The sequence below is a fragment of the Pteropus alecto genome, unplaced genomic scaffold (assembly GCF_000325575.1).
Source record: "Pteropus alecto unplaced genomic scaffold, ASM32557v1 scaffold109, whole genome shotgun sequence".
Taxonomy (NCBI): Eukaryota; Metazoa; Chordata; class Mammalia; order Chiroptera; family Pteropodidae; genus Pteropus; species Pteropus alecto.
In genome coordinates, this window is record NW_006494608.1 from 8735454 (window position 1) to 8747023 (window position 11570).

The 11570-nt window shown below is 31.3% G+C and overlaps 1 protein-coding gene across 5 annotated transcripts in view; it reads right to left on the reverse strand.

Moving 5' to 3' along the window:
• The window catches only part of KMT2E (lysine methyltransferase 2E), a 79167-nt gene that overhangs the window by 30921 nt on the left and 36676 nt on the right, over window positions 1–11570 (reverse strand). For 3 of the 5 annotated variants that reach the window (XM_006925382.2, XM_006925383.3, XM_006925384.3), the window contains 4 exons: window positions 8713–8827; window positions 7401–7630; window positions 4547–4627; window positions 359–417 (listed from right to left, as the gene is read on the reverse strand). In XM_006925382.2, the coding sequence (XP_006925444.1) occupies window positions 359–417; window positions 4547–4627; window positions 7401–7630; window positions 8713–8827 (485 nt within the window). Of the gene's footprint in view, window positions 1–358; window positions 418–4546; window positions 4628–5969; window positions 6051–6862; window positions 6952–7400; window positions 7631–8712; window positions 8828–11570 lie in introns of those variants that run through there. The other 2 variants (XM_015599498.2, XM_006925386.3) reach the window with 2 other exon arrangements.

Sequence of the window (11570 nt, forward strand, 5' to 3'; positions counted from 1 at the left end):
CTGTAGCAAATGTTATACTTCTAAATTCTAGTCCTAAAAATGAAAGAAATACTATTCCAAATGATCCCCATCTTTCTGAAGAGCAAACATATTTAACATCTTGAAACCAATAAGTTACCTATGTGTAGGAAAATATGGATGATTTACAATTTTTATTTCCCTCTAGTTTCCTATTTCCTACTTTCTTATTCTATAATCTGTAAAAAAAAAAAAGAGTATTTAAAATCTGTATCTGAGATTGTAAATTATATATACGATCAACATTCATCAGTAAAGTGTTTATGTACAACTAAAATTATGCAGGTCAGTTATTCTCAATCACACTAATCTTAATTTAGTATAGATCTTTTTCACTCACCTGACATATTTTCCCTTTTCCGGCGTTGTAGTAGCACCGCTCTCTCTTTATCCAAACTCCTACATTAAAATATTAACATGATTATTTATCAGATTTTCATAAATTTAGATATAAAGCAGATTTAAGTGATAAAATTTATAATTTCTCTAATGTTCTCATTGAAAATCCAACAATATAAAATATATATACTATCCCTTGCCTTACAGTTTAGATTTGATTTAGCATCATTAGCAGTAAATGCCAGTTAAGTGACTAATTACTCAGGAAATTAGTACATTTTTTTTCAAATAGAATATTTAAAGTAAAAAGTCTGGAAAAAAAATGTTAACATAACTAAAATCACAAATAAAATGTCTTTAAATAATGTACAACACTAAATGAGAATCTATTTGCATTGTACCAATTGCCTAAAATTATTTCCACTTTGAAATAATAAACACTAAACATTTAACAATGAAGTATATCATTAACCTCCCTCAGCCTCCACTCATCAAGTATCATCCATAGTAATTGTTTTACTTCTTCCCACCCTGACCCCCACTTCAGTGTTTCACTGCCTAACTTATTAGTCTAGAGGTCAAATAACACTAGGTGGGAGAATAAGAGCTCTAGACTGAAATGCCTACAACTCAGTAACAGACTTACCTTAATGTCTACTAGGATATGTAAGTATCCTACAGCATCACTGATAACTATCCTGGTAATCAATGAATGATAAGCAGATATCGCACAATTGACTGCTCCCAAATGGTCAGTTTTTAACCAATTCTTATTGAATTCATCAACAGATACTTACCCCATCAAGAACTATTTGGCAAATGGCTAGTTGCTATCATAAAGGGAAACAAATCACATAGAAAAGCCTCACTCACCTAGTTAAACTGTTAAAAATCCAAGTCTGCCACTTGGGAAAATAGGCATGCTTATCCATTATTGGTGGGAATTCAAAACTGTACAGCTCCTACTAGAGGAGAACTTGGTGATATCTGACAAAATTTTACATTTACATTTACCCCTTTACTGAACATTCACATTTCTATTTGTAATTATAAAAGACTGGAAACAACTCAAATGTCCATTCAAAGGAGACTGTGTGAACAAACTACAGTACATGAAAGAGATGGAGCACCTTGAAACTATAGAGAGAAATGAGTCAATCCCTATAAACTACTATGAAGTGATCTTCAGCATATATTTTTAAGAAAAAAAAGGAATATGGCAAAAACTCTACATACTACTGCTTAAGGGGGAATACAAATACACATATATCTGTTTCTAGTGAGAAAACAATGGAAGGAATAATCAATTTTTAAAAAATTATTTCTGGGATAGAAGTTAGACTTACATGAATATACCTTATTTTAAATATTTGACTTCAGAATTACAGGATTACTTCTTACATAATTACACAAACATATAATTATAAAAAATAAAGTATAAAATGAAATCCTTAAAAATAAAAAATAACAGTATTACTCATACATTTTTGGAATGTAAAATGGTACAACTACTCTGTACAATAGTTTATTTCTTATAAAACTGAAGATGCAACTACGATATGACCACGCAATTGCATTCTTGGGTATTTATCCCAGAGAAAACTTAGGTTCAAAAACTATACACAAATGTTCATATCGACTTCATTTGTAATAGTCAAAAAGTGGAAGTAACCCAAATGTCCTTCAATGAGTGAATGGTTAAACAAACTGTGGTACATATATACCACAGAACACTACTCAGCAATAAAAAAGAATAAAATACTGATATATGCAACAAATTGGATGGCTCTTCAGGGAATTACACTGAGTAAAAAAAGTCAATTCAAAAAAGTTCACATACTGTATGATTCCATTTATATAACATTCTTGAAATGACAAATTATAGGAATGGAGTATAGATAAACAGTTGCCAAAGGTCAGAGACGGGATGGATAGGAGGTGAGAGGTGGACATGGTTATTAAAGGCAACACAAGAGATCCTTGTGATGAAAATGTTTTGAATCTTGATTATGTCAATGTCAATATCCTGGTTGTGATACTGTATTAATAGTTTTGAAAGCTGTTACCACTGAGATAAATTGGGTAAAGGATACACAGGATCTCTGTTATTTCACAAATGCATGTGAATCTACAACAAAGGTTTAATTTTCAAACATCAAAAATAACAAAGGTTTAATTTTCAAAAATCAAAAATTAAATAACCTAATCAACATAAGTGTGTATCCAGTTAATCTTATAACCAAACGGTAAAATTCTTTCAAGGGACTTTAAACACAATAAATTAACTTACATCCCTTGCGGAAACCAAAGAAAGAAAAAGTTCTAAATTGCTTTGCATAATCATATTGTTGGTGCTAATGTACATATTGTTACTGTAGAGATTGCTGTGTCCTTCTATGGGATTAAACAATTGAGTAATTGCGATATTCTAATTACACTGTTGTTGAGAACTAGGATAAAAGGAGCTATAAATGGAACACAGAAATGGTTAAATGGCATACAGCTGTCAAATTATAATGTTGTACACCTGAAACATATTTATACAGTAAAATTTTACCTCAATAAAAAAAAGTTAAGTGAAATTTATTTCTATTCCTTGTATTCCTAATTTTAAATTATATTTATCAGTATAAACTCATGTATTTTATCTTAAAAATAAACAAATAGACAAAAAAATATTTCCTAGCTTTGTCCACTAAAAAGATCAATTCAGTAGGAAGGGGCATGACTAGCTGAGATTCTGGCCCTAAAAACCAATTCTGAGTTTGAGACATAGAACTATAAGATAAGCTCTTATTTTATCAGACAGCACAAAAACTATCAAGGGTATTGTCAAAAGGACTAGAAAGCCAACTTCAAGAAGTTCCCATTGACCAAAAATGGGACAATATTTAAACATCGATAAAGATAGTAACTATAATATACTGACATCCAATATGTTTAAGTCCCTGAGTTCATAATGATATTTAAAATTTCTTTTTCTTATTCTGAAAACTGGTAAATAGAGGCTAAGAATCCACAAATATATATCCTGCCTTTCCTCCTTGAAATATACCTTAAGAGAACTGAACAGTTAATATGGCGACATGTTTTTCTATAAAAATATTCCAGCTAATAAGCGATGAGCAGCAGAATTAACATGTCACTAATCTGAAACTCCTAATAAATTAATGGATCTAAAGAACAACTATCAATGGGTTCATCATAGAGACAACCAGGTATTGTGTGTTACCTGATAGAACAGTCTATGAAACAAATGGTCTCACAAAGAAAAATAAAAGAAACTGAAATCTTATCATATACCTATTTACAGAAATATAGAGGACAGAGAAACTTGTTAAACCATGATAATTCAATTGGCAAACTCATCGGGATAATCAGTTCAGTTCCTTTAAAAACTACACTGCAAAAGGAAGTAAGGGGAGTAAGTTTAGATTACTGGAGACTTAAAAGATACATGTCAACTAATCAATATTTTCATAGTGGCTGACTGATAATAGATTTTGTTGCATGTATAATAAGTTTTATGGTTATGGTTATTTTGTAAATTCTTTTATAAATATATAAATACACTGAAATATATGCCCATAAATATTTATATAGAAACATATAAGGATACCTATGAATGAAATTATATATCTTGGATTTACATTAAAATAATATGTGAAGGGGAGAAGAAACACATTTCAGTATAAATGAAAAAAGATTGTTAATACTTGTTGAAGAAGGGTAGTGGGAATATGCGAGTTCATTATACTATTTTATTTTTATATAGGTTTGAAATGTCCATAATAAAAAGATTTTTAAAAAACACATTACTGCAAACAGGTGAAAAGATAGTACAGACCTACAAAATTCTGTAAGTAAGGCAATGCCTTCTAAGTTAAACTCTCTTTAACGTATTGCATTGCAGTGAGAAAAGGTGCTATCGCTTAGAAGACACACTATTATTTTATGTATCATTAATAAAGTAAAAAACTCTATAAACCATAACATTATCAATGGAAAGATTTTTCCTGATTTTAGAGATGTGTTTAGAAAAACACAAAAATGAAAAGTGTATATTAGAATTGATGAAATACAGTAATCCACAATCCATTAATTGTTTAAACTAGAATACATAAACTTCTATTAATGGAGGATCACTTCAGTAAAATTATTGGCAATCTTATTGCTATGCATGACTTACCTAGGCTGACAACGTTCACATAGATATGTATCAGGAATATGCTGCCTGTCAATCCCCATGCAGTCAATATGTTGCCAAACACTTAAAAAAGAAAAAAAACGGTAGAACACGTAAAATATTAAAATCATCCTTAAATTAAGATTTAATATTTCATTTAACTATCACTTAAAGTGCCTACTTTGAGTTTAGCACTATAAAAGGTACTGTGAAGAATTCACAGAAATATGTCCTCAGAAAGATAAAACCATAGAAATGTAAAAACGAGAGGACAAATATAGGTATTATATATAAATTTATAAAGCAAATATAATTTTAAACTGTAAAAGATATATATTACAAATATTATTAGCAATCACAAAGTAAAGAGGTCCATACCACTTGGAGTTAATGGGAAAGGCACCCTGGAGGATAATGGACTTGAATAGAACCTCGTTTGGCAAATTAGGAAAAGATATTATGTAGCAATGTTTTCTCAAGTAGGTACATATGAGGAGCAACAGTCAGAAGTGGTTAATATATATGAAAAGGAATATTTATTTTGAGAAACAGAAAGGTGTAAACATGGATTAGTGTAGTCAAATTAATAGGACTTGGAATGTCAGGATGTGTGTAGATTTCCTCTGCCAACAGGTAACAACTAGAGGTTCTTCAATGGTATATGGTGTTAATTCAAAGAAATTAAGAAACTGGAAGTAGAAAAAAACAAATAAGAGACTTTCCCAACATTCCAGACCCGAGGTAAAGAGAACAGAACTAGAAATGATGGCAAAGAAGATGAAGTCTCATGAAGCTAGAGATTAAACCTACTCTATTCTCTAATTACTTTTCATGGAATACATGGACCAGCTTGAGGCAAACGTCTCGAAGTGTATTATTATTGTATTTTATTGCCAAGACTTTAGTGGTCTAAAGTCAATATATATATATATATGCCTGTTTCTAAAAAGTCTTAATTATTCTTTATATAATAATTAGCCACTTCTAATATATAAGCTATTAAATTAACTATTTTATTGTTCTTCACTTCTTTAACTGAGAATCCTGGGATAAGAACTGGTAGAATGTGGAAGGTAATCGAATATATATCAAAGATGTGGAGGGAAAGGTGAAAAAAAAAGCAGAGCACCAGACAAGGAAGGTTAGAATAACAAATTAAGTTTAATTTGTGGGGGTAAGAAATGATGTCATGCAGACAAGAGAAGAAACAGAACTACAAAATGAACAAATAATCAGAAGTCCAGGTGTAAAACTTGAAAGAGATGAGTATGGGCAATAGGTACATGAAACTACACAGAGGCAACATCAAACGAGAATAGAGGAGAAAAGATTAAGCCTTGCAGTATACTACTGGTTAAGCAGTAGAAAAAGAGAGTAATAAAAAATAGATTCATAACAAAGAGAGCAGTTGATGAGAAGCAAATACCTTGACTAATCCAAAAACTGTGAACTGGTCCTTCAAGAATTTGTAGATAGGTATAAATCCTATGGACTATTCCACTATTTTCTAATAGAGATAATTCTACATTATATATAGATCATTGTAATTAAAACAAAAAACACTGTTTAGATTACACATTAAATAAAAACATTGCAAATGGTATGTAATTTATCACAGACAAGATCAGTTAAGAGAAAGCTATTTTATATGAATTGAGATTTTGCTAGTTAAAAAATGAACAAAACAAGTAACCCCTGAAGTTATTCTTTTAGTTTTTAAGTTTACCTCTTGAATAAATTTACTGAGGTGATTGCTCATGGTAATGATGTGTCACAGCTAATGAGAAATTTATTTTTAAATTTGAAAAGATACCACAATATGTTTTTATTATTGTTAACTCAAAGTATTAACATTACTTTTCATAAAAATATCAAATCTCATATGCCACATAAGACTAATTTCCCCCTTTTTTTGGCAAAGGTAAATCAACTCTTTGAAATATAACCCTAGGTGCATGTTTATATCAATAACATCCAACCTTGAATCAATTAATCTAATAAATGGGAATATTACAAAATAATGTAAAATATTTATGGATATATGCTATACTATTTCAAATCAAATAATGAAGCTTTGCCATAAGGACCAGACTCAGGAAATTCTGTAAGCTATCAAACTTTCTTACCCTCCTATAGTGCACTGCTTAAATATTCTCTGCTTCTCACACTATGTAGGGGATGGACTTGGTAACTTTCAGGCTGAAATCCTACTATTCCCTGTCCATCCTCCCCAATTCCCTCCCACCAAAAAAAAAAAAAGAAAAAGAAAGAAAGAAAGAAAGAAATAAAACAAAGCCCCACTTTCTGTCCCAATCACACCTTCTCTAGGGGAAGAGGCCTTTCTTGGTGGTTGAACCAGGGTTGGGGGAGGGGAGACTGTGGTTCTGGTTCAAGGAGACTCCAGAGTGCTGCAAGGTTCAAGTCAAAAGGAGGTGAGAGAGTCAGGTCAAACAAACATCAATCAAAATGTATAATTTCCCCCAAATTGGAAAATCACAGTTGACTATACAGCACAAATAATTCCAAAGGAAACACACAGGACTCAATTCTCCTCTCATTTCTATTTTGTTTACTACATGTAGTTATATTATTACTGAATGAGTGAAAAGAGAGATGTGAGCCTATATGAATAATGATCAGAACTGCCTGCCTATTACTCAATTAGCAATGAAGAATCCTAATCAACTCTAAAATAACTTTTTTTACCAGCAAAACAGACTGCATTGATAATAGCAGAAATCTTTAAAATGCATTCATAAATTCCTTCAAAAGTGACTTTAATCATCTTTTCCTACACCCAACAATCAAAGGTTAGCAGCATTCAACAAAAATAAACTAATGGTGTGAAATATTTTACCTGCATTTGTCACAACAGATCATGTATCCATCATCATGTGTAAAACCACATATGCACCTGGTTACATCAGTACCATAACTTCCATCCTCAGATGTGCTGATTGTAGTAGCGCTGGAAGTTTCATCAAAATTAGGAGTGGTAAATATGCCTACTTCATTTTTGCTAATAAGAACTGATGGAGGAGGGGAAGCTGGAGGTGTTGGAGGAGGACGAGCACCATAATTATGGTCCTGGATAATTGAACACAAATACAGTATGATATAATTTCAACAATAATATGAACTAAGCAGCTTAAAATTCGATCCTTAATTTGAATATTCAAGAGATATGACTTAATTTGAATATTCAAGAGATATGAAATTGGACCGTTTCTTTCTTAATAGCTTTAAAATAATGACTTGGTGAAGCTAGATATCAAACGATAGCAATAAGTGAAAATGTCTATCTACTATCTTGGTCACCTTCACAATGACTTTCCTCAAACTCCACCCCTCAACCCCAAATCAGAAGATATCTTCACAGGCCTCTGGTCACATACTCCCATCTTCAAGATAAAAGCAGGTGTTAAGATGTGAGAACAGGTAAAAAATCTCAGGAATGTGGAAGCTGAAGAATAACCCAAACAACTATAAAAGATATAGTATCACTATAAAGCATTAATGGGAAATTTTTTTAATTGGGTAATTTTTATTCTGGTACAAATGGTAAAAATCTCTCATAACTGTACCTCAATATCACAAATGTGTCCAGTTCTGCAACTGCTTCGATCTAAGCTCTGCTTCTAAGCAGCTATACAACACTGAATAAGTTAACTTAGATAAGCTTTCATTTTCTCAGCTATGAAATAGACATGAAAATTCTACTTATCACATGAGGTTGATTTTGAAGATTGAGATAATATATGTAAAAATGCTTACCAGAGTCTGGCACATAAGTGCTCAATAAATGGTAACTATATAATTTACTATTTGTTACTATATAATTCAGAATTAACAGCAAACAGTACAATTCTACCTATAGTCTTTTTATAAAGAAGGAATGAATTATAACATCAAACTATAAATAGGATAAAATGCAAAATAATAACAGTAATGATAATAAAACTTCTAGGGAATTCCTCTTATAGAATTTTAAATCTTTGAATATAGTTAGAGTGATAAAAAATTAAACTACAAATTATGTATCTAATTGTTTAGATAGTATAAAACAAGTATGCTTTTTAAATATTCAGCTTTAAGCACAATACCACACACATCTACTTTTAACCTCTAGATATAAAAAATACTCTTCTACAGAAATGCTTGATACTTACCGCATAGGGCAAACCAATGTAACTGTGTGAATGATGCGAGCTGCTGGTATATAACTGGTGGGGATAACTGTTGGATTTCTCAACTACTACAGGGCTAGCTTCTACGGATTCTGGTCTGGAGGGAAAAAAGTTGCATCAAAGAGAATTCCACTCGTATTTTTTCCTTTTAATCAATTTAAAATTATAAGCACTTATTTCACTGGCTATACATAAATAAAATGTCTTTTTATATTAGATAGACACCTTGCGGATATGATGTAGCCTATCCAGATTGTGTCATTAAAAACTTTTGTTTAATTAAGTAAATTCCCACCTTCAAGTTCAAATATAGTTTCCCTTATCATTAAAAAACTATGACTAGAGACTAAACATTATATAATACACTCAGTGGCACTAGGGACACTATGCGCAGGTGTAGAGAAAAGGGGTAGAAATAATTTAAACAGGACTTAGGACACACTGACTCTATATGAACCCCAATTTGAATGGGATGAATATATTTCAATGTTCAACACTACAGGTAGTCCCCAACTTATAGATTTTCGACTTTACGGTGATATGAAAGTGATATGCTTTTAGAAACTGGCTAGGTTAAACTATGATGTTTGTAGGTTAGTATATTAAGTGTATTTTCAATTTACAATGTTAACTTACAAAGGGTTCATCAGGAAGCAAGCCTATTTTAGGTTAAGGAGCATCTGTATGTATCAGTGTGCCAAGATATAAAGAAGGCTTGGAAATACCAGTAAAGAAATAGGAAACCTCACAATTAACCAAGGTTTGCTTATAAAAAAACATAAGCAGCAGCCTATGTTAGAGTAACATCAGCAGTTCTGGCCTGGTAATGGTTAAGTGATGATGACTTGGCCAACTATTGATACAACTGGGAATAACAACTCACTCACTATGGTTGAATCAGTAAGCTTTTTTATACATCACTTTCTCAACTTCTTTACTCATATCAATCCTCCTGAGCCCTATTTGGTCAATTCCTATTGATCAATGTGGTAGTGAACCTACTTCTGAGGCTAATTCACACTGTAATTAATTTCCCCCTTGTGTACACACAACATGACTCACTTCCATACTCTTATTTTTACCATAGCCATCAATGAGATAATTATTTCATGATAATCCTTACCAAAATTTTCTCTTAGAACTCAGTATTATTTGTACTCTTCATGGTCTAAGACTTAATGTAGTTACACTCTAATTAGTCATATTTCTAAAATCAACTGCTTCTTGATATACTGCACCCCCTTTTCTCATCCCCTGCACAAACTCTCAATTTAGCTCTAAGTGGCTGCTGCTGCAGGACCCAGTGAGCTAGAATCAGTAGAGAGGAGGCACAAACTGATGTTGTTAAATGATTCTGAAGGAGATTACAAAGGAAGAGTCTCCAAAATGTTCTGAGTACTTTGAAAACCAATACTCACCTAATATGTATACTGTTATGTTAAAAATTCACTTACTCATTCTTTTAAAATAGAAATCTGTTTCTTAATTTCAAAATAATATATACTTACTATTTAAAATTTAAGTATAGGAAGTACCTAAGAAAGTGAAAGACCATGTCTTCATCCAAACCCCAGGCATACCCATATTAAGATGCTGTGTATCCATCCCCCTCTACATTTTTCTATCCATAAATATATCTAATAATTTCTTAAAATGAGAATATGCTGTATGTATTCAGTGTGCTTTTTCAGTTTTCAATGTCAATATCTATCTCTCTATATAAGCAATATATAATTGCTTATTTCATTGTATGAATGTATCATAGCTTATTTAACAATTTTCTTATTGCTAAATATGTAAATTGCTTCTATTTTTCACTGTTAAAGATATCACATTGCAATTGTACACCCTTCTATTTCTTTTTTGCATACATAGTAGCATTTTGACCACCTGGATTCCTGGAGGCAGAAATGCTGAACAAAGGGGAAAATGCACATGAAATAGATAAATACTATCAAATTGCCTTTGATTACTTTCTAATATTGATTTCTTTCAAATTCTTAAAAAATACATAGAAGGAAAAAGTGGAGTTTTAGAAATTCCTGATCTACAATACTATCATTAAAGCAACATGAAAGAATTGTGGCCAGAATAGAAAGATTCACTCTAAAGAATTTAGATAAAACTCTGAATACATTGCTAAAGAGTGTGGCAAAAACCTTGATGTTTTGGAGCAGCTAAAGGTTAGGAATAAAAAAAAAAAACTTTCCCTGCAAATGCAGGCAAGTTTAAGCATGTAAATAAGTCACAAATGCTTTGCATAATGTCATGATTCAAAATACAGCTGCGGCACTGACAAGCTGGCAATGCAAGAAGGCAGAAACACTACCAAGATCCTCATTTCTGTCTAACCAATGTACTGTGTACTTTAAATAAATAAATTTATGTATATATAAAAAGATCCTCATTTCTAATGCTGCTACTTAAAGTAATTTTTAAAAGGTAACAATTGTTAAAAAATAAATTTGGTTGACATATTTTAAAGATTTTCCTGTAATATAAGCATTTAATTTTTTTTAAAGTAACAGGACAACAGATATCCTTAGATATGTTATTTAAAAGTCCCATGCTGATAAATATCCTCAAAGCTCTGCATTTTGAGAACACAATAATTCTGAAAACAACTTTGTGACCAATACCAAAAGTCAAACATCTTTTGATCCAGTAGCCCCATCTTTGGAAATTTATCCTAAGAAAGTAATTCCTACTAATTAAAGACTTGCAGAATTGAGATGTTCAATGTAATACTATCCATAAAACTAGATGCCAGAGCAGAAATAATTTAAATGTTTAATTGATAGAAAATAATTAATTAAATCCAAGTAAACCTACCATATTTA